A 22,360-nucleotide genomic window follows, 5' to 3' on the forward strand; every position below is an offset into this window, starting at 1 on the left:
CCCTTGAATCATCGAGAACAGGTTATGGAGCCAGATACTATTTCGACTCACAACCTCCAAGTACATGTATCGGAGGGCGGTCTGGACAATAACCGACCACGTTCAGACATCTTTGGAATCCTGAACTATGTGCTGTCTCCCCGTGCTAGCGGGTTAGGGCGTGTTCAAAGAACAAATGGTTTGTACAGGTCGGCTTGATTCTGACTATTTCTGACTGGAGGATGAGGCGAAGCTTCCTGAACGGAAGCTTGAGGAGCCGACATGTTGGGGCCCCGGGGCCAAAGATATAGTTCTTGAAATGTAAGCCAAAGCCAGGGGGGAGGGGGGTCATTAATATACAAGTGCGGCAATAAACTCCGAGGTCGAGCAAGTCCGCTCGGCCATTGTCAGGTGAGAAAGGAGTCTGGTATGCATGATTGTTGAAGGCATCCTATTTCCCTATCTAGGAGGGTATACACGACGTGCATCTTGTAAACCGATTACTCATTGAATCCCTGATCCTGCTCGGCGAGGAATCCATAGTGGATATTTATGCCTGAGATACGCGAGTATCCAGGACGGGTTTGCATGCGCGAAATGCATGTGATTTGACTATGAGTTCAGCCTCGCCCTAGCGCTGGCAAGGCTCGGCCGTGTCTACCTCTCTTGCCATCTATTTGTCGATCTACAATGGTTTCGAGCACCCGAATTTCCCTCAGGTGGGCCACATCGACAACTGGATCTGAATTGCGGCGGGCATATTCAGATGAGTTTACTGGGATGCAACCAGGTGATCGTACGACGTAGGGAACTGTGTACTCGTACTGGTACATGATCGACGGCCGTGCAAAACGACAATGCATGGATTGACCCTCTTGTTGAGCATGGCGCCAGGATAACATGCAGCTGAGGAACTGTTAGTGCTCGCGTTGGCTGCTAAAAATAGTAGAGCTAGCATTTCAAGCGATCCAATCGCTGTCGCCCTCGCGACATGCCAAGTCACCTAAGAGCCGCAGATGAAATGGGCTAAAGGAGCCCGAAAGACTTGAAACACTAGGGCCGATGTGGTGGGGAGTTGGTTGGGCTTACCACTTACCACATTCCTGCTTGTCTGCTGCGGAGAGGCGATCACTCTAGCCCTGATGGTGCAGGGCGCTTATTGCTGATTTCCACTCATCTCCCTCTCTTCCCAATCATGAGACGTCCGTCCCATCGGCACCCGGAGCAGTCGAAGTCGAGACGAAAGATGCCGCCGGCGCCGGAAGAGTGATATTGATATTCGTACCATGGCCAAAGAGGGAGAACAATGGGATTGAAAAATGAATGTTTGTGCGAGACGGGGACGTACAGAGCTTGACGTGGGATAGAGAGAACAGTAGATATCAAAATGACTTTAGAGATTTCCTGTACTCGGTACAAGGTACACCTCGATACAAAGGGACCTAGTGTACTTACATAGGTATGTACAAGATACCGAGTACAGCAGGGTACATACGGATAGGTACCAAGGGACTCATATGACGACAAAGAGCATGTTCTGGCCCGGCCATTGCCCATCACTCAGCAACGCACCTTTCTCGGTGGCCATGTCTACTGCGCAGATACCTGGCGACCTGGGTTCCGCGGTGATCCTCAGCGACCCTCAGCCTCCCTATAAGCACCCCCAAGGGTAATCAAGCGGAGTCCCTCGTAATAATCAAGCAACTGAGCCGGCGAGGCTCGTCGCCGCTTGAGTTTCGGGGATTTCTTGGTTTTCCACTAGGCTTGCCCATTCCCAGATTTTCTTTGCCTAGGGTGCGGAGGGTCTTGCCTAGCTAGGCAGGTTGGTCACCTTTGTTACAGGGACCTCCAGTTAGGAAAACCTGTCACGGAGAGCCGCCAGTGGTAGGCGTTGTAGCTATTGCCCCCTCCTCCCACACACGCCGCCTGGCCGCCCCTCAACCCAAACTCGAGGGGATGGTCGGCAAACCTCCAACGGGCTTCGGCTGCAGCTGCACCCTTTCGCACCTTGCGTCTGCAGCCTGCACTACTTACTTTGCCCAACTTCTCCCTCGCCTGATTATTTCGACCCTTCTTTCTTCTATTCTATCTTTAGCATCCATTACCCACCGTGCACATCCACGCTTCAGTTACACGCTTAACAAACGCCATCGAGCCAATCCACGATGCACTCGGTGTGAGCCTCAATTAGCAAGCCACAGCACCAGTCTCGAGTTACAATTACTTTTTGCTGTTACTTGTTCCAACCCATCATTGCGCCCTTTGTTCTCTGTTTTGTCTTCGTTGTCGCGACCGGGACAATCCAGTGCATCCAAGTCGCCATCCTCGCCCACTCACCCGCAGCCGCACTCTCCTCGGTCGGATATTTGGTCGACAGCGAACAAAGAGAGCTCGAGTATTTCCTTGTCTAATACACAATTTCCCTATCCGGCTTCGGGCCCCTCTCTGGCCAATTTCTTCTCCCTCTCGACAAAGCGGTCTCGGTGTAGCCAAGTCGTTGACACTCGCCTCAGCTGACCACGAGGTACAATTGGGTCTTTGGCATATGCAAAATACGAGAAACGTTTAAACAACCATGGGTCGGAGGAAGATTGAAATCAGGGCTATCAAGGATGACCGTAACCGTTCAGTGTGAGTTGTGGTGGTGGTGTTTGGCTTATGTTTCGTGCAGTCCGCTAATTCCCCGGGCAGGACGTTCCTCAAGCGCAAAGGCGGTCTCTTCAAAAAGGCCTACGAGCTCTCTGTCCTATGTTCGGTCGATGTCGCAGTCATCATATTTGGTCATAACAAGAAGCTGTACGAGTTTTCGTCCGGAGACATCAATGAAACACTGCGAAGATATCAATATGTGAGTTGAGAAGTCCTGAACCAGGTCTCTTTGGAGGAGGGAATTCTTGTGCTGACATGCTGCTGTTAGTACGGAGCACCCCATGAACACAAAGGCCCTCCTGATTTCAAGAACAAGGGCGGCGAGGATGATGAGGATGAGGATGAGGATGAAGAGCACCCTGCACATGCCCGAGAGGACTCGCTGCCACCCCATCATCTCCCTCCCCAGTTACAACACCACAACTCTTTTGCGCATATCCAGCAGCCCATGGCGTCCGTCTCACCTCCAATGCCCAATGGCATGTTTCAGCCTCGACACGGCACGCCGCAACCACCGCATATGATCTCGAGGCCGCCCTCCCAGAATATGATCCGTCGAACGAGCTCCAACTTGGTTCCCATGCAACATCCTCATGCTACTCCTCCCCCGCCACAGAATGGGTTTGCCTACGTACCGAATCCACCCATTTACAACCCTCAAGGAACACCGCCTGTCCCTCCACAGCCTTCACCTCAGCCTCAGTTTCAGACATTTCCCCCTCAGCAGCAACAGCAACAGCAAGCACAAGCACCACCACCACCACCACTTCCACAATCCCACCAGCAGATGCAACAGGCGCACCAGCAGTACCTACAAGAACAGAGACGGCTTTCACAGCCGCCTCCGGTCTCTCAACCAAGTCTACAACCTCCACCTCAAGCAGAAGCCCGGGTCTCACCTCAACCGGAACAGTTAAACCTCCGGCCTCCGGAGCAAGCTACACCACCTCAGCCTAAGCATCTGTCGTCTAAGTCGAGAAGCATATTTACTCCGATAGATGAGGGTGGCTCGGTTTTGATGCAGCACTTCTTCGGTGCGTCAGAACCCAAACCCCAACCGAAGAAGGAAGACGAGTCGCCAGATCTCAAACCTCCACCCCGTAGCACAACGGCCCCAACCATTCCTCGACCCAATTCACAGGGTGCTCGACCGCAGACCACTGTCCCGGAATTTGCCCCGCCTAGTCGAACTAATACTTCAGGATCCAAATCCGGAGCTCGACCTAAGTTGAACCTTCAGATACCTTCGGAGGCAGAGGACAACGACTCGGCTACAGGAGGGTCGCCATCACAGTCAGCAAACCCGTCAGCAAACCCAGCTAGAGGCTCGGACCATATCGTCTTACCACCACCCTCGCCGAGCGCTTCGGCGGTAATGTCGGCTGGCGCATCAGGACCACCAAATCCCTTTGCCCGGCCACCACCACCTACTTCGAATGCAAACCGCGATGCATACAATGACAATCGGAACAACATCGAAACGCCCATCTCCGCCTTACCAAGTCGGTATATGAACAACGATCTTCTGCCGAGCCCGAGCAATTTCTTCAGCGAGTGGGATCGAATGTCTGCTGTATTACCGAGCCCTCTCGTGTTCCCGACGCCAGCCGATGCCAAAGCGCTGGGATTCGGAAGTAGAGATGCAGCTCGAGAGGCTGCGAGCGAGCAAGCGAATGGGGAGAAAAGGAAGGGGAGTGTTGATCTGGCGGACAAAGAAGGGGACGTCAAGAAACTCAAAACTGGCGCCAGTTGATGTTCTTACTCGACGCGCAAATGGTGAGGGATTTTGCCAATGGTGAATTGTCGTTGGACGAACCTGCTTTACCACTGATGGTCTGGCCGAATTTGCACGACCACGACCAAATTATCCCAGTTAACCAAAAACAAAAAGCAAGTTTCACGACCTGTTACGGCTGCAATGTTAGTGGAGTTCCGGTCGCTCAGCTTGATTGCCAAATATATCCATTCTGCTTGGTTGAGGTCTTTGGTAGCGATGTCAAACTCTGTGGGTGATTTGTGTTGGCATAGCGGATGGGAGTTCTGGATTTTTACAGAGGGTACTCACGCAACAACGCCTGGGGTGACGGTCAGGTAGGTCAAAGTTGGAATCTACAGTTCAGACTCGGGAGGTACATGGACAGGCTGCCGAGAACGACGTTGTGTGCACCGTGAGGGTCGATATGTTGGACACTTGTTTAGATTCCTAGCCGAAGAGAGATGCGTCTCCCCAAGTCCAATGTGTTGTGAGAAGATGAAATAGATTATCATCGAGAAGCCCTGCTCTTGATGAAGCCAACCTTGGAGCCTAGACCAGAGTGATATGGGCGATGGAAGGGAGATCTTACTCATGAACAGAATACCTATAGTTGATGAGGGCGGAAAATGAAATCTATTAATTTTGAACCGGAAGTGTCTTTTGTCCATTTTTCTATCACCTCCATGTTGGCCGCAGTTGGCGATTTGGGAGGGAAGATGTTGGCCGCAGTTGGCTATTTGGGGGGGGGGGAAGACCTCGACCTTGGACATTGAAGGTGCCGGCTTCGGAGATTTAAGCCTTGTGGGGTTCCGGAGTTCGGCATCTGGAACAATCTGAAGCCGAGATCTGGAAAGTGACACCATCTGGACCATCAATTAAACAACCAAAGAAACCAAACAATTACACAACCGAGCAACCCAAGCAACCAAGAGCGGAACCATCAATACCAGGAGAAAAACTATCATGATGTCGTCGATCCCGCATTCACGTATCGTCAACCAATCACAGCCTATCAGAACTTCTCGCGTTCTGGATCCGACGTTGTCCAAGATGCTGGGCCAATCTTGGCTCCTCGACGTCCTCGATGTTTGGCCAAGCATGATCTCTTGTGTCCAGCATTCAAGTCCAGGCAGAACTCTGGGCATTGAGTCCACTGAAAAAGAGATATATAGACGACTGTTTAACACACGGACACACGACGGTGTGAGTCGTCCACGAAGTACCAGGGGTTGATGACACCCTTTCTCAGTGTCAAGTATTCCTCGAAGCTTCAGCAGACCAGATGACGAGCACGCCAGAGAAATCGCCCTTGAGCCCCGATGGCGAGGTGCCAGCTCCTCAACAAGCTGAGAAAGAGAAACAGCCCGAAGGTAGCATCAAGGACTATTTTCGCATCTTTCAGTATGCCGACGGCTATGACTGGGTGTTGAATGCGATTGCGCTCATTAACAGCATCGCTTCGGGGGCAACACTTCCCTTGATGACCTTGGTCTTTGGCACCTTTACAACCAAGTTCAACAATTTCGCAAGTGGCACGTCAACACCACAACAGTTCAGAGACGACGTGGACCACTTTGTCCTGTGGTTCATCTACCTCTTCATAGGCAAATTTGGGACAACCTATATATCAACCGCAGCGATTAGCATCTCGGCAATACGCACCACTCGTACTTTCCGGAGGAAATTTCTTGAAGCTACTCTGCGACAAGAAATCTGGCATTTCGACAAGCAGACCAATGGAGCGACAGCCACCCAAGTCACCACCAACGGAAATCGGATTCAAACTGGGATTGCTGAGAAATTGTCCTTTGTCATCTCAGGGCTTTCTACGTTCTTGGCCTCGTTCATCGTGGCCCTGGCTGCGCAATGGAAACTGGCCCTAATCACCATGTCTGTGATACCTGCAATTTTCATCGTCACCGGCATCTGCATTGCGATTGATGCAGCACAGGAGGCGAGAGTCCTCCGTATATACTCTCGCGCCGCTGTCCTAGCCGAGGAGGTCTTCTCGTCTATCCGAACAGTCCACGCTTTCTACGCACAGAAGAAAATGGCTCAGAAATACGACACGTTCCTGGAAGAAGCCCACAAAGAAGGCAACAAGAAGTCTCCCAACTATGGAGTCCTCTTCTCGACGCAGTTTTTCCTTGTCTATTCGGGAATTGCACTGTCGTTCTGGAAAGGATTCAGAATGTATCAGAGCGGCGAAGTTGAAAACGTTGGCGATGTCTTCACGGTGGTTTTGTCGGTCATTATCGCTTCCTCGTCAATCTCGACCATTGCGCCACAAATTCAGGCTATCACCAACGCATCGTCTGCCGCTTCGGAACTGTTTAGTGTCATGGACAAACCTTCACTTCTAGACCCTCTCAACCCTGCGGGCGTACAGCCATCCTCATGTCAAGGCCACATTGAGGTCACAGACCTGGACTTTGCTTATCCATCCCGACCAGCTGCTCAGGTTCTACGCGGAATGACCGTCAGCATTCCCGCCGGGAAGACCACGGCTCTAGTAGGAGCCTCAGGCTGTGGAAAGAGTACACTGGTAGGGCTTCTTGAGCGATGGTATCCTCCGACCGCGGGTCATATTACACTTGATGGAATTAAGTTGGATGAATACAATGTCAAGTGGCTGAGAAGCCAAATTCGTCTTGTACAACAAGAACCAGTCTTGTTTCGAGGAACCGTGTTCGAGAATGTCGCCAAAGGGTTTCTCGACGAGCAACGAAGATTTCCCCCCGAGATGCAGATGGAATTGGTCCGAGAAGCCTGCAAGGCCAGTAATGCCGATGACTTCATTAACGAACTTCCTCAAGGCTATGAGACTCAGGTTGGGGAGCGGGCTGGGACACTCAGCGGAGGTCAAAAACAGCGGATCGCCATTGCTCGCAGCATCATCTCCGATCCGAGGATCCTTCTTCTCGACGAAGCCACAAGCGCTCTTGATCCTACAGCTGAACGACTTGTCCAGGATGCTCTGAATCGGGTGTCGAAACACCGGACCACCCTGGTCATTGCACACAAACTAGCGACTGTGAAGGCCGCCGACAACATCGTGGTCATGTCCCACGGACAGATCGTTGAACAAGGTACCCACCAGCAACTGCTCGATCTGAACGGTCATTACGCCGGGTTGGTTCGAGCTCAGGATCTCGGTGCTGCCGAAGAGCATGAGTCCAGCAAGCTTTTGAGCGAGAAACAGACCATAAATGTGACGGGAGAAGGGTTGGGGCTTCAACGAACAATCACCGCTGCGACATCTGAGGGCGGTAACGCGGAAAGACGGACCAGCCCTGTGGGAACTCTCAACTACTCACTCTTGCGATGTATCTACATCATGTTCTGTGAGCAAAAGTCACTGTACTGGTGCTTGGGAATCTCTGCCTTCGCTGCTCTTCTCAGTGGCGCGACGTACCCGGCCCAGGCCGTCCTCTTCTCCAAGCTCTTGACAATCTTCCAGCTGACAGGCAAGGCAGCCCGCGACCGAGCCGATTTCTTTGCGTTGATGTTCTTCGTTGTCGCGATCGGAAACCTGGTGGCTTATTTTATAATCGGATGGTTGACCAACATCATTGGACAAACAGTCACTCATCGCTATCGGGCGGAAATGTTTCAACGTGTGCTTGACCAGGACATTGAGTTCTTCGACCTTCCAGACAACACGTCGGGCGCCTTGACCTCGAAGCTCTCTACCCTTCCCACTCAACTGCATGAACTGATTTCGTTCAACATCCTGCTCATCTTTATCATCGTGGTCAACGTGCTGGCGAGCAGCATTCTGGCTTTGGCGTATGGGTGGAAACTAGGCCTATCCGTGATATTTGGGGTGCTTCCACCTCTGCTTCTGTCTGGCTATCTTCGCATCCGGCTGGAAACTAAGCTCGAGTCTCAAGTCTCGGACAAATTTGCGGAAAGTGGCGGGTTGGCCAACGAAGCCGTCTCATCGATTCGAACTGTGGCTTCGTTGACCCTTGAAGCCCATGTCCTGGAGGAGTACTCGCAAATGCTCAGCAGCATCGTTTTGAAGTCGACGCGGGCATTGGTGTGGACAATGTTCTGGTATGCTCTGTCGCAGTCGATCGTGTTCTTGGCCATGGCTCTTGGTTTCTGGTACGGAAGTAGGTTGTTGGCGTCAGGAGAGTACACTACCACACAATTCTACACCATCTATATCGGGGTGCTCTTTGCGGGCCAAGCCGCGGCTGAAATCTTTGGGTATACGACTTCCATCACCAAAGCTCGAAGCGCTGCCAACTACATACTCTGGCTGAGGACGTTGAAGCCGACCATCACGGAGACGGAGACCAACAAAAACGAGGGGCCCGAAGGGGATGGACCTGTCGATTTTGAGGATGTCGAGTTCCGCTACCGCCAGAGAGAGACGTCGCGGGTGATTCGGGGCATCTCGATGAGCATCAAGCCTGGACAGTTTGCAGCTTTTGTTGGCGCGTCCGGCTGCGGCAAGTCGACGCTTGTGGCTCTTCTGGAGAGATTCTATGATCCCACATCGGGTCGGATCTCTTTCTCACACAAGGACATTGCGGCCATGTCACCCCGACTCTACCGCGGACACATGTCTCTTGTGCAGCAAGAACCGACATTGTACCAGGGCTCCGTCCGCGAGAACGTTTCTCTTGGCCTCGACTTTGAACCCTCTGAGGACCAGATTCAGGAGGCATGCCGTAAAGCAAACGCCCTGGACTTTGTCATTTCCCTTCCCGAGGGGTTTGACACGCCGTGCGGATCGCGAGGGGCGCAGTTGTCGGGCGGACAGAGACAGCGGATCGCGATCGCGCGGGCTCTGATCCGGAACCCTAAGCTCCTCTTACTCGACGAGGCAACCAGCGCCCTGGACACGCTGTCGGAGAGGCTGGTGCAGGCGGCGCTGGACGAGGCCGCCATGTCGCGGACCACGATTGCCGTGGCGCACCGGCTGTCGACGATCCGCGAGGCCGACGTGATCTTTGTGATTGCGAACGGCAAGATTGCAGAGATGGGCACGCACGCCGAGCTGCAGCAGCTGAAGGGCCGGTACTATGAGATGTGTCTGGCGCAGTCGTTGGACAGGGCTTAGGTCGGCCCAGCTCAGCTCAACTTGATCCAAAGGAGGTTGTTTGTTGGCCTCTTTTACTCTCCACTTCATATTTGTCTGTGTCCTCTCACACCTGTAAAAGTAATTTAGTAAGGACTACCTGGGTACTCCACAACGAAAAGTTCATATTGCCTCGTGCAAACTGTACCGAGTACCTCGTAGCCGGGGGGGGGCTCGCACCCAGATGACCATCGCCGCCGACATCGTTTCGGGACAACAGTCAACCCGTCTCATCCACAAGGTGCCATCCAGGCCATCCACCTCACCTCAATTCGGCTAGGTAGGTAGCGGGTAGAGTCCCACCTAAATAATACCTACTTGTAAGTCCCTGTAGGTATACGACTCGACAAGCACCGCACCAGTGGATAATACGACGTTTCTCCGAGGACTCTCATGGGACGTCCACTCCCACGGATCGATTCTTGATGGCGTCCAAACTCGACCGGGACAAGCTGCTCGAAAGGAGTGTTCGACCGGATAATATCAGATAAAATCAGAGATGCGACGGCCTGCGGTGCGGTCCCGGTTTGTGGTGGTTAGAGGTTAGGGCGCCTCTATTAGACCAATCGTACCCTTGTCACCTGTGAGGCTGGCAATGGTCAAAGGCTATTTGGAGATACCGAGTTATCTCTCTTCTGTTTCAAATTAGACGGAGCGCAGTCAAGTCGCATGGGAGTATATATTCATCACCAGTGCCGTGGCCCGTGGAAAAGGTTCGAGTTGACTTGGACAAACAGGTGATAAATCTATCGGTCGTTATCGTTGGGCGGTGAAAAGGTGAAAAAGGTGAAAGGCAGGGAGAGACAATGTCTTGGGTCGTCGAGGTGTGTATTCATTTCAATTCCGTACTCATCTTTTCCCCGCGCCGTGTGTGACTGAGAGGTCATGAATCAATGGGGAAGGTGGTAAGAGAAGTGTTGGACAAAGTACGAGAGATGTTGACTGACTGGATGGATTGTACGTATACGGTGATTGTAGTACGTGCTCGGCTTCCACAACTGGTGGAACAAGATCAACGCGGTCAAGGAGGACATTTTGAACCAGAAACTCGCCTTAGTTCAGTCATCCTCTTCGTCCTCAACCACCTCGACAGATCAACAACAGCACCACCAACAAAACCCGCCTCTCCTTCGACTCGGCATCCTCTCCGCCGCCGCCATAAACTACACCGCCATCTGGGACCCCGTCTCGACACACCCGGACGTGGTCATCACCGGCCTCGCGGCCAGGGACAAGGCGCGCGCAGAGGCCCAGATCGCGAGCAACAAGCGCTTCTTGCCCCGCGAGTGCAAGGCCTACGGGTCGTACACGGCGCTGTTGGACGCCGACGATGTCGACGCCGTGTACATCGCCGCGCCGAACGGGCTGCATCACAAGTGGGCGCTCGAGGCGCTCGCGCGGGGCAAGCACGTCCTGGTCGAGAAGCCCATTGCGTCGAACGCACGCCAGGCCCGGGACTTGCGCGACGCCGCCGCCGCGGCCACGGCGAGGTACGCACGCCGGATCGTCCTCCTCGAGGCCTTCCACTGGCGCTTCCACCCCAGCGTCCACGTGGTCAAGCAGCTCCTCCTGGACGGGCAGTACGGGCGTGTCCTCGGGGTGGATGCCCGCGCCATCCTCCCCGGCGGCGTGCTCGGCACGGACGACATCCGCTTCCAATACCGCCTGGGCGGCGGGTGCTGCATGGACCTGACGTACGTGTTCAGCGCCATCGCGTACTTTGCCGCCCGCGACGTCGCGGACCCGAACCTCGAGTTCGAGGTCGTCGACGCCAACGCCCGTCTGAACCGCTCGGACCCCTTGGTCGACGAGGCCGTCGAGGCGACGATCCGCATTAGGGATCCTAATCCTTACCCTCGTCCCAAAACCGCCGCTAGCGAAAGCCCCAACGACGGCAAATTGCCGTTGCCCGCAGAGATCACAGCAACCCTGACCGCCGACCTCGCGCAGCCCAAGCTCTTCGGCCTGATCCCCAAGCTCTGGGCCGTCGGCGCCCCGACCGTGACGATCCAGTGCGAACACGCCGAGATTGTCTTTGAGAATTTCATGGGGCCCTGGACCACGCATAAGATCTCCGTCGTGCCTGTGACGCGGGACCCAGCTACTAATGAGATCGTCAAGCGAGGGGCCGGTCAGTCGGGTGTGTCGGGCGTCAAATCAGCCACGCTCAAGCAGTTCAAAGGAGGGCCGCTCTGGGATCGTGAGTTGACGCCCACCACGGCCGGGGGCGGTTCTAGTGGTGGTGGTGGTGGTGGTCAAGAGTGGTGGACCACCTACCGGTGGCAGCTCGAGGCGTTTGTCAGGATGATTCGCGACGGTCAGGACGACTCGGGTACTACCCACTACAAAGGTCCCTGGGTCGATGTGGCCGAGAGCATTCGCGTCATGGAAATGATCGATAGTACCTATGAAAAGTTGGGGCTGCCGCTTCGGGGGGTGGAGGGAGATGGGTGAAGAGGTAGAGAGGTGACTAAAGGAAATAGGAGAATAGATGCACAGGTGGACCCAATATGTAGGAGGACGGACAGGTCGGTTGATGAATGGGTAAATCCACAGCAAAAGGGACATAGATGTGGCTATAAAGATGGACAGATGTAGACCCATGATAGTGAGCTGCGGCTCTGTATGTCTATCTACATGCTCCCCCCCAACAAGGCTGTGGAGAAGGGAGGGACCGCAATCAGAAGAAAGGAATTCGTAATTCCAGCAACCTACATACATGTCTCTAACACTCTGTTGCAAATGACCGTGTATCCGACCAGACGCCCAATGGATACAGTATGGAGGTCATTCCTCGAATCCCTCGACTGCCCCCAGACGAGCTTATACTTTCATGCTACACGAAACACAAACCACATCATCAGCAATATTCTAACTAAAGGACTTTCGACAACGTAAAATGCGACACGGTTCAGAAGTACAGGGACTTGGACACACAAAACTTACTTGATGTTGATCTGCTTTGGCTCCAGGTACGCCTTGAGCCCTTCTTCACCCAGCTCGCGGCCGCTGCCGGATTGCTTGACCCCTCCAAAGGGGGACTGGATCTCGGGTAGAAAGGGGCTGTTGATGGAGACGCCGCCGGTCTCGAGCGCGGATGCTACGCGCAGGCCGCGGGTGAGGGAGGCTGTGTAGATTGACGCTGTTCACAAACGGTCAGTTTCTTCGTGCAGGAGACGAAATGATATGGACCGCAATGGGTGAGAGGGGGATAGAGCTAACAAGGGGACAAAACATACAAGCCAAGCCGTACGACGACTCATTCGCCAACGCAATTGCTTCCTCTTCCGTCTTGAACGTCTTGATGCTCATGACCGGTCCAAAGATCTCCTCGTCCCAAATCCGACTCCCCGGCTTAGGATTCACAAAGATGGTGGGCTCGATCAGGCACCCCTTGTCTCCCTTTCGGGACCCGCCGGTGAGTAGCTGCGCATCGCCCTTGCCGATATCAATATAACCCATCACACGATCATATTGAACCTTGTCGACTACCGGACCATGTGTCGTCGTTGGTTCCAGCGGGTTGGCGCCCATGCCGGCGGAAACGGCCTCAAACTGCTGCTTGAGCGCCGCTTCGAATTTGGGCGCGAAGTCTTCTTGGACGAGAACCCGGGATGCCGCCACACAGATCTGTCCGGAGTTGACGAGGAAGCCCTGTCCCACACCTCCGATCGCAGCTTCAAGCGGTGCGTCACTGAACACAATAGCTGGCGATTTGCCCCCTAGTTCTAGGGTTACCCGCTTCATGTTCGACTTCAACGCGGCTTGTTGTACCGCCTTGCCACCTCCAATCGAGCCGGTGAAGCTGATCTTTGAGATGTCCATATGCGAGGCTAGCAGCGCGCCAGTGTCTCGCTCCCCAGTCACGAACTGAACAACTCCGTCAGGAAAGCCTGCTTCTTTGTAGAGAGGAGCAAGGCCAAGGACTCCCAACGGTGATTTTTCCGATGCCTTGAAAATAAAGGAGCAACCTGCAGCCAGAGCTGGTGCTATCTTCCAGCCGACGTAGAGGAAGGTGGCATTCCAGGACGCAATTCCGGCGCACACGCCCACAGGTTCGTAGCGGACGATCTTGTACACGCCGTTGTCCTCGGTGAACGTTTTGCCGGGGATTTTGTCTGCCCAGCCTGCATAGTAGCGGTACACGGAAACCATGTGAGGGAGGTCAAAGTGCTTAATCATGGAGAACGGGCGACCCGTAGGCAGAGACTCCAGACGAGCGAGTTTGTCCAAGTTTTGCTCCACCAAGTCGGCGAATTTCAGCATACACGCTGCACGTTGGGCACCCGTGAAGCTCTTCCACGGTCCCTTCTTCGCCGCTGTGACGGAGGCCGCGACGGCGGCGTCAATGTCTGCACTGTTGGCCACATGGACATCTTCTGCCACAACACTTTCATCCCAAGGATTCGTGAGGGTCAGGCGGTCTGAGCCTTTGGATGGGACGAAGGCCCCGTTGATGTAGAGTTTGCCATTGTACTCGTCAGAAGAGAGAACCATTTTGATGACGGAGGAACTGTCCGATGCTATTGCACATTCACGAAGTATCTGAGGAGGACTAAATCAGTGCAGCTGGAATCTTTGAAGGGCGGTTTTCTGATTATATCTTCTTTTCTCCGGCAACCAACCTTTCCTGAATCCAGAAACAGAAACACGCATGTGCTTGCAACAGGCGCCTGAAGGTCGCTATGGCTTCTCCAGCTGTCAGCACTAGAACAATCGCCAGCAACTACTTTGAGGGTTTCTGCGAGACTCTTCTCCTTCTCCACGGAGACCTGACTTATTCAAACTGTAGCGGATGAAAAAGGTCGACGGCTTGCTCGGTCCGCCTGGCCATTGTCTCTGACCACATACGGCTTGTTTTGGGGGCCGATCCACCAGACTTATGCTGCCCGTGGTGGACAGATAGCATTTCAGGCTGGAGCCAATTCCGCGAATGTTTGGTTTAACAAATGGGACTTCGGCAAACACTTGGCTCAAGAAGCTCTTTCGCAACCAATCGTTCGCATTACCGCGTTGGCCTCTATCGATTGGGGTTCGTACACGTGTAAAAGGTACGGGTTTTGTGCAGATAGAGCAAAGTCATATTGCAGAAACGCGGAATCTAGACCTCGTCAGCTCTGGGCCTCCGGTGCACAAGTTTGTAATCATTGTCAGCTCCGATGCTTCTTTAGTTTGCGTGACTACCTCGCAGCGTAGTAGGCCAAGTATAAGCAGCTCTCAAGTCGGAATGGAACCGCCGCCGCAAGATGTGACGGCGAGCAGGACTACAAGTATAGTGATGCAAGTGAGAGAGTTTTGAAGCCTGACTGAAGGACTTGTGAAAGCCTTGTGAGCAGAGATATATAACACTATTATAAAAGCTTTTCACCACGAAGGATTGCGCAAAGAAACGTATAGTTACGAAAGGAAATAGAAGACCTAGATCAACGGATCTAAGGAAAGGCCGTCGAATGGAGGGCGACACCCCCTCCAACGCAGAGCGCAGGCGCGATCGCTGCCAAACAAACCCAACCGCCCCTACGCGCGCACAATCCCAATCGGTTACGAACGCGATCGAAAGACTCCGAAACATTACGAACACCTCCGAGATTGTTGAAAGAGGAGGAGAGGACCATGTGATAGTGATATATACACTTCAGGAAGCCGCCATCGAGACTCAGTATATAACCCAGGTGGACACCCTGCGGAACCAGACAGAAGGCGCACCTGGGCTCTACGAATCGCAATCAATCGCAACCACGGGGTACTAGGAATAGGGGACAGAAGGTGTTCCCCTACCGTGTATAAGGAAATGCCTTCGGACAATAAAAAACAATCAGGAGGTGCCCGTAAAGGCACGCAACTACTCGGTATGAAGCAAAACAGAAAAAGGAAGGAAAGGTAATAAGTTTTATACCCCAGAGGGGTTTCCCTACTCTATTCTATATAGATAGTACCCCGACATAAGCTTTATAGCTTCTAGATGTAGGAATACAAAAAAAAAAAGCCTTGTGAGCCTTCGCTCAGTGGATTGGGAATGTGAGAGTCGATCAGATGAATGCCAAGGCTGGCGGAATTCGAGGCGTCTCTTATCGATAAGGACCACGTGAGGAGCTGGTGCGCTGTTGGGGTGGCCGTGGCATCGGTGCGTCTTTGTCTGAACCCTGGAGTTGTTGATGCATGCTTCAAGTTCCCCATTAGATCGTTGAGAAGTGGTCCCGGGCCCTTCTGAGGGCATTTGTATTACGACCATGGTCTCCCCAGATCTCGTTGCAGCTCTGCAGTCGATTGCGAACAGCCCTGCTGCGTCCAGAAACCACAAATACACTGACCTTCTTGCCCGACTGACGAGCGAGCATTCGACATCGCCTGAGCAATACGCTGCCGACTTGAATGCCTACTTCGACTCGTTGCTCTCTTCTTCCCTTGGGATTATCTCTATCCGCCCTCTCGTGGCTGGACTCATCGACCGGCTCGCCACTGCTCCATCTGAGGTCAAAATCAAAGTTGGGTCACATGTCACTGAAGCCTTGCAGCCTCAGTTGGCCTCGTACGAAGAGCAGGATGCAAGAGTCAGAGAGATACTAGCGGACGGATATGAGGCAGAAGAGGAATACACCGCGGCTGCAAAAGCACTACAAGGTGTCCATCTCGAAACCACTCAGCGTCAGGTTTCCGAGCGAGCCAAAGTCGAGATATGGATTCGCATCGTGCGATATTATTTGGAGGATGATGACACAGTATCGGCAGAAACGGCCTTGAACAAGATCAAAAACTCCGCCGCTGCGGCTCACGTCTTGAAGGACGCTCCTGACCTGAGACTACACTACCAGCTATCCCAGGCTCGTATCTTGGATTCTCGACGAGACTTCCTCAATGCCTCGGCCGAGTATCTCAATGTGTCTTTCAACACAATGATAGATGACGAAGAAAAAAGACGAGCTCTGTCTGCAGCAATCAAAACAGCTATTCTTGCGCCCGCCGGACCCCAGAGAAGCCGGACTCTTGCCAAGTTGTACAAGGATGAGCGGTCGCCAGAGACAGAGGAGTACGGCATCCTCGAGAACATGTTTTTGGATCGTCTCTTGTCAGCGACTGAAGTGGAGGCATTCGCAGCGACATTGTCACCTCACCAACTTGCTAAGACGGCAGACGGGAGCACGGTTCTGAGCAGGGCTGTCGTTGAGCACAATCTCCTTGCTACCAGCCGACTCTACATCAACATCACCACGGCAGCGCTTGCACAGTTACTCGGTCTCAAGGATGGCAAGGAAGAGACTGCCGCTGAAAAAGCCGAAGACTATGCCGCCAAAATGATGGAACAGGGTAGACTGAGGGGCGAAATCGATCAGATAGCTGGCATCATCCATTTTGAGTCAGTTCCTGGTGTTGCTCTGAGAGGTCCACTGCGTGATCTCCGAGAATGGGACCAGGGAGTGCAAGGTCTGGTCGAAGATGTGGAGCGTTGCGCTGCAGGTATCAGTGAGAGTTTTCCGGTAAGCCGATGCGAAGCATTTTGGATAGGAGATTCACTTGCCGAGAGCAGCCGCTGACTCATATGACGCAGGATCTTGCAGCAGAACGTATGGTACATTGATACCGGAGGCTTAACACCTTACGTGCGTTGTTCTTTGTCAGATACACAACACCTCAAATGCACCTGACATAAGGACGCCTTGCAAGGCTCGACAGGGACAACAATAAGCCGTATAGTGTCGAACATCGGCTCACCCGGGCTCGACGGGACTCAAGTGCCGAGGAGGTCGGTATGCTCGACAGGGTCCGTCAAAGACAGTCAAAGGATACGAAACACGGTATGCACTTATGGTGATCGAGGCAAGAGCGGGAGATCCTTCTGAACGATACTGATGTCTCGCCCTCGCCCTCGCCCTCGCCCTCCCAAGATCGCCGAATGAACCGTGGGGCGTCCGTCCAACATATTGGGGTAAAGATGGGCTGGTACAGAAGTAGCCATTCCTGAAGTGGATGGACCGGGTGTTGTCATCGGATGAGGACTTTTAGGAGGGAACAACGGAATTGGGAAAGACGAATCGCCATAGCTTGCCGCTGTAGTGCATCTTTCTACAGCGCGAGATGGACAATACTTGGCGACCAACGAGGGTGAGGGGAATGGGCTTGACCACCCCCAGTTAGGTGACACAATGGCGGGGTACAGGCTGCTGGGGCCTCTGGGCACTGCTAGGCGTCGCAAGGATCCCCGGGTGCCGACCTGCTGAGAGCCTGCGAGTCCTGCTAAGCACTACCTAGTATCTTTAGATGCACCCTGCAGTTTCGTCCAATCAATCGTCCGCAAATCTCAGCTCTCACTTCCCGACTTCAACTTCCGTTCTCTACACCTTCGACCCGTCTACCATCGCCGCTACCCAGGTTGGCCACCGACTCGCTACTTTGTGTGGGCACCAATACCCTCCCTTGATCTGACTGATTCTACTTGCAGTATGCATTTCGGTCCCGGGCATTGCCTCTAGACTCTTCGATCTCAACGGCACAACCTTGAGGTTATATAATCTTGTTCTCTCCTCTCTCTAGTCTACACGATCAACATCAGTCACCCTTTGTCTTGTTTGAACCGGTATCTTTTCCCAGAAACCGCACTCGGAACCGTTGTAGACTGCCGGACAGCACCGCCAGAATGTTTGTGGCATCGCTCATCTCGCCTTGGGCCCTTCTTCTCCTACCAGTCCTATACTACATTCTTCCATATCTCCGAAACTGGGCTCTCTTAAAGGTCCCTGGCCCTCTCCCCGCCGCCCTCTCGAATCTATGGTTGATGTACCAATGTCGGCGAGGGCGAAGGTATCAGGTTGTCGATGACCTGCACAAGAAATACGGCAAGGTCGTGCGCATCCAACCAAATCATGTCTCAATCGCCGACGACAGTGCCATCAATACCATTTACGGCCATGGTAACGGATTCCTTAAGAGGTAAGCTAAGAGCATCATCCTAAGTGAACAGCCGCATTTGGTTTCAATACAGTCTAACATGACCAATTTAAGTGAATACTATGACGCTTTCGTATCCATTCGTCGTGGCCTGTTCAACACTCGCGACCGGGCAGAGCACACTCGCAAGCGCAAAGTCGTCTCTCATACCTTCTCTGCCAAGTCCATTGGCCAATTCGAACAGTACATCCACGCCAACTTGGAGCTGTTTGTGCAAAAGTGGAAGAATCTTTCTAACAACAAGAAGAATCCGCAAACCGGCTATGCATCGATTGATTCTCTTCACTGGTTCAACTACCTCGCCTTTGACATTATTGGCGACCTTGCGTTTGGGCAGCCATTCGGCATGCTGGAGAAGGAGAAGGACATTGCAGAGATCCGCAAGTCCCCCGATGCTCCACCTACTACTGCCCCAGCAATCGAAGTCTTGAATCGTCGAGGTGAGGTGTCAGGCACACTGGGCTGCCTACCGCAATTGAAACCTTACGCCAAATACCTCCCTGACCCATTCTTCAGCCAAGGTGTCGAAGCGGTGGAAAATCTCGCAGGTATCGCCATTGCGCGAGTCAAGCAGCGACTGGAAAATCCCAATACTGATCGAGTGGACCTTCTCGCTCGTCTTATGGAAGGCAAGGACGCCAATGGCGAAAAGCTAGGACGCGAAGAACTGACCGCCGAGGCCCTGACGCAACTCATTGCGGGATCCGATACCACCTCCAATACCGCCTGTGCGATCTTGTACTATGTTGTACGCACCCCGGGTGTGCTCGAGAAATTGCAAAAAGAACTTGACGCAAACATTGGCCCGGGTGTCCCCCAGTACGAGCAAGTCAGGGACCTCGAGTATGTGCAATGGGTGATTAATGAGACCATGCGGATCCACTCCACCTCGTCGCTGGGTCTTCCCCGTCTCACGCCCCTGCCGACACCTGAGCACCCGAATCCCAAACCTGTCGAAATCCTAGGCTACACTTTCCCTCCCGGCACTGCTCTGTCCGTTCCCTCGTATACGATCCATCACTCCAAGGAAATCTGGGGTCCTGACGCCGACGAATTCGTCCCTGAGCGCTGGTCGGAAAAGCGACTCACGCCGCGACAAAAGGAGGCTTTTATCCCCTTCTCGGTCGGACCCAGGGCCTGTGTCGGCAGGAACGTCGCTGAAATGGAACTGAAATGCATGGTCGCAACAGTATTCAGGAACTTTGAGTTCCGAGACGAGCATGAGGGCCCGCTACAGACAAGGGAGGGCTTCCTCAGAAAACCTTTGGGATTTAACGTTGGCATTCGTGTGAGGGCTAATGCTTGAAGGAGTCCTGTCCAAACTCTCCCTAATTGATGAGAAGGAAGGATGTCCCGTTGTGCGTGATGTCACCTCGGATTCGAGTGTTTTGGGGGGTTGTATTCAATGGTGACTTTTCTATGCATTGTCTTGGTGATTCCGGGGTCTTACATTACCTATTACTCTTTCACTGTGGGGAGTGGAGATTGCGAGTTGGTCGAGCTCGAGGGTGGAAATCTCAACACCGCCCGCCCCTTGACTTGAAAAACGGATGTGATGACGACGATGACGACGAAGCATGAACCGGTACACATCCTGGATTGAGATTGAGATTGATATTGAGACCCAAGTGGCAGGAATATCTACTACGATACGAGGTACATAACATATTGGCGATTGCGAAGCTGGACTACTGCATTTAGTTACGGCGGAAGTAAGCATCGCTTGGAACAAGGACGCATGGGCGCAGAGCAGCAGCTGTTTCGGATATCTGCAACTGCTTTTGAATCTCGTTGCAAAAAAAGCCTCAATCTTGGATATTGAAACATTGACTGTTGTTTACCGAGTACTTGTGGAAAAATCAAAACAAACCTTTCTTTCCATTAACTCCCCGTACATGTCATGTCATAAATGTCATACAAAATTGAGTATGTAGGTACATATGTGGGTATCATTCAATTTCTATCTCTAATCTTTTTTTTAAAAAAATAGAACATGAAAAAAATGTGCATAACATATCAGATGCTGACTGGATCGTGCTCGCTTCCTAATTCAAAACTCTGTATAACGACAAAAAAAGCGATGCCCGTATAAGATAAACTGCGCTGCTGGGCGTGTGACAGTTTTGAAAACCCCGTGGAGGGAAAAGAGACAAAAGTTATGATATCGAAAATGTTGTCCCATTGCATTGCCGGTGGGAAAGGCTCTGCTCGTTGACATAGATTCATCGTCGTTGTCAGGTCAGGCCATCATGGGAAACTGGGGACGGTGGACGTTGGCATGACTGTATTCGAGGGTCGGGCTCAATCTCATGGTGGACGGGTAAGCTGGAACGTCTCCTGTCGACGGAGGAGAAGGAGAAGAAGAAGAAGACGGGGTGGAACAAGGTGATAAGTCGCTGAGGATCGAGCCTGTCAGAAAACAAGCCATTCGGGGAATTCGGACTCTTTATAGCTTCGCCTTCAGCTTCTGAGGATCCTCATTGACCTTGTTCTCGTCGACAGCCACAATGACCAGGACGGCAATGTCGTCCACCTTCCCGCCATGCCAGGGGTCGTAAGGAAACTGCTTCTGCATCTCCTTGGCAAACGGGCCATCTCGTTTAGCGTTAAGGCTGGCGTTTTTCGCTTCCCCGACAATCGCTGCGGCCAGCACGCTCTGCAAGGTGCCGGTCGCGAGAGGCAATTGTTGGACGGAACTGTCCACGGTATCCGAAATTCGAAGCTTATGCTTGTGGGGAGCGAGTTGCTGATCCACCAGCTCAGACAGGACGGGCGAGACCGTGTAGCCTTGGTCCCTGGTTCTCAGCCAGGCACCAGTAGTGCGCATGTGTAAGGAAACAATAGACAATATGTCTTGGGAGTTGAGATTGTCCCATACACCATCCGTCGCCAAAACAAGAACGTCACCGTGCCGAAGCATATGGTCGGCTAGGTCCGCGCGTTCCGGCTTGTCATTCAAAGGCAAGCCCCCAAAGATCATGGCTTGGGCCAAAATGTCGGGCGGAGTGAGGCTCATCTGGTAAGGAGTATTGAAAGCATGAGTCTGAGGGATCGAATAATGTTGCACTGCTCCTAGCCGCAATTGCAGAAAGCCTGAGTCGCCCAGATTTGCGATTCGCATGCGGCCATCTCCTTCTGTCACCGCAACACAGGCTGTTGTCCCGCCAGCGTGGATTGTAGGATCCCTTATCGTTTTCTCATAGCCTATCTCGAGAAGTTGTTTAGGGCCAAGCCGCTCTTTTAATGACCAAGCGAGTGTGGTCTCCGCCATGTAGCTACACAAGCCGTGGGAGAAGTCAGCTGGGTCAATTCCGTGCTCGGACCAGCCACCGACGCCGTCCGCAATGGCGAATGCCGTCGTCGTGGGGTCTTTTCCAACACGAGCGACAAAGTATGCATCCTGCCCGCTGTCAGGCCGTCGGATCCTCTTCTCCTCGAGCGTGGAACCACGTTGAAGACCCAACCCATCATCGTCGCTCGGAATGTACTCGTATGTGCTCAGTTCTGGACGGAATTTTCTGCCTTTCCCGCTCGACGACGCCGCGATGTGTAGTGAAATATGCGGGATGGCGGAATTAGCCATGCTGGGGGAGGTAGAAGGGACAGTGGCTGCACGGCGCGGCGATGAGTGCAGGTTCCTAGCGTTGAACCTGTAAGGATCGAGACTTCGACGGATATTTTGGTGGAGGTCTAAAAAGACACGGTAAGCAAGGGCTGGATCGTGGCGAGAGGATTTGCCCGCACGGTGACTTAGGTGTGAAGGAGTAAATATCAGAGACCGAGCAAGGAAGGTCGGTGCTGAGCGGATGGGACCAGCTGCAGTGGACATGATGCTTTGTTTGCAGGGTTATAGGAGCAGGCGAAGGATATCCCCGCGGGTTCGGGCATTCGAAATTGTAGACATGGGACGAATCTTCTGCCGGTATCGTGTAATATTCAAA

At 53.1% G+C, this 22,360-nt stretch overlaps 7 protein-coding genes across 7 annotated transcripts; 5 read left to right on the top strand and 2 right to left on the bottom strand.

Annotated features, from left to right (window-relative positions):
* Positions 1-2,554: 2,554 nt before the first annotated feature.
* On the top strand, positions 2,555-4,381 carry Z517_02667 (uncharacterized protein; the record flags this gene model as incomplete). The annotated part of the gene is made up of 3 exons (XM_013431776.1): positions 2,555-2,610; positions 2,671-2,827; positions 2,897-4,381. 3 exons carry the CDS (start codon positions 2,555-2,557, stop codon positions 4,379-4,381), a joined length of 1,698 nt encoding a protein of 565 aa, XP_013287230.1.
* A 1,285-nt stretch (positions 4,382-5,666) lies between these two features.
* Positions 5,667-9,458, top strand: Z517_02668 (uncharacterized protein; the record flags this gene model as incomplete). Its single annotated transcript, XM_013431777.1, has 1 exon — positions 5,667-9,458. The coding sequence occupies one exon, from the start codon at positions 5,667-5,669 to the stop codon at positions 9,456-9,458; it is 3,792 nt and encodes a 1,263-aa protein (XP_013287231.1).
* A 911-nt stretch (positions 9,459-10,369) lies between these two features.
* Z517_02669 (uncharacterized protein) lies at positions 10,370-11,930 on the top strand (the record flags this gene model as incomplete). Its single annotated transcript, XM_013431778.1, has 2 exons — positions 10,370-10,381; positions 10,455-11,930. The coding sequence occupies 2 exons, from the start codon at positions 10,370-10,372 to the stop codon at positions 11,928-11,930; spliced, it is 1,488 nt and encodes a 495-aa protein (XP_013287232.1).
* Positions 11,931-12,418: 488 nt separating this feature from the next.
* On the bottom strand, positions 12,419-13,973 carry Z517_02670 (uncharacterized protein; the record flags this gene model as incomplete). Its single annotated transcript, XM_013431779.1, has 2 exons — positions 12,419-12,618; positions 12,716-13,973. The coding sequence occupies 2 exons, from the start codon at positions 13,971-13,973 to the stop codon at positions 12,419-12,421; spliced, it is 1,458 nt and encodes a 485-aa protein (XP_013287233.1).
* A 1,733-nt stretch (positions 13,974-15,706) lies between these two features.
* Z517_02671 (uncharacterized protein) lies at positions 15,707-17,008 on the top strand (the record flags this gene model as incomplete). Its single annotated transcript, XM_013431780.1, has 1 exon — positions 15,707-17,008. The coding sequence occupies one exon, from the start codon at positions 15,707-15,709 to the stop codon at positions 17,006-17,008; it is 1,302 nt and encodes a 433-aa protein (XP_013287234.1).
* A 1,100-nt stretch (positions 17,009-18,108) lies between these two features.
* Positions 18,109-19,725, top strand: Z517_02672 (uncharacterized protein; the record flags this gene model as incomplete). The annotated part of the gene is made up of 2 exons (XM_013431781.1): positions 18,109-18,401; positions 18,474-19,725. The coding sequence occupies 2 exons, from the start codon at positions 18,109-18,111 to the stop codon at positions 19,723-19,725; spliced, it is 1,545 nt and encodes a 514-aa protein (XP_013287235.1).
* A 1,140-nt stretch (positions 19,726-20,865) lies between these two features.
* Positions 20,866-22,248, bottom strand: Z517_02673 (uncharacterized protein; the record flags this gene model as incomplete). The annotated part of the gene is made up of 2 exons (XM_013431782.1): positions 20,866-22,109; positions 22,164-22,248. The coding sequence occupies 2 exons, from the start codon at positions 22,246-22,248 to the stop codon at positions 20,866-20,868; spliced, it is 1,329 nt and encodes a 442-aa protein (XP_013287236.1).
* Between the last annotated feature and the right edge of the window lie 112 nt (positions 22,249-22,360).

The sequence above is a fragment of the Fonsecaea pedrosoi genome (assembly GCF_000835455.1).
Source record: "Fonsecaea pedrosoi CBS 271.37 unplaced genomic scaffold supercont1.2, whole genome shotgun sequence".
Taxonomy (NCBI): Eukaryota; Fungi; Ascomycota; class Eurotiomycetes; order Chaetothyriales; family Herpotrichiellaceae; genus Fonsecaea; species Fonsecaea pedrosoi.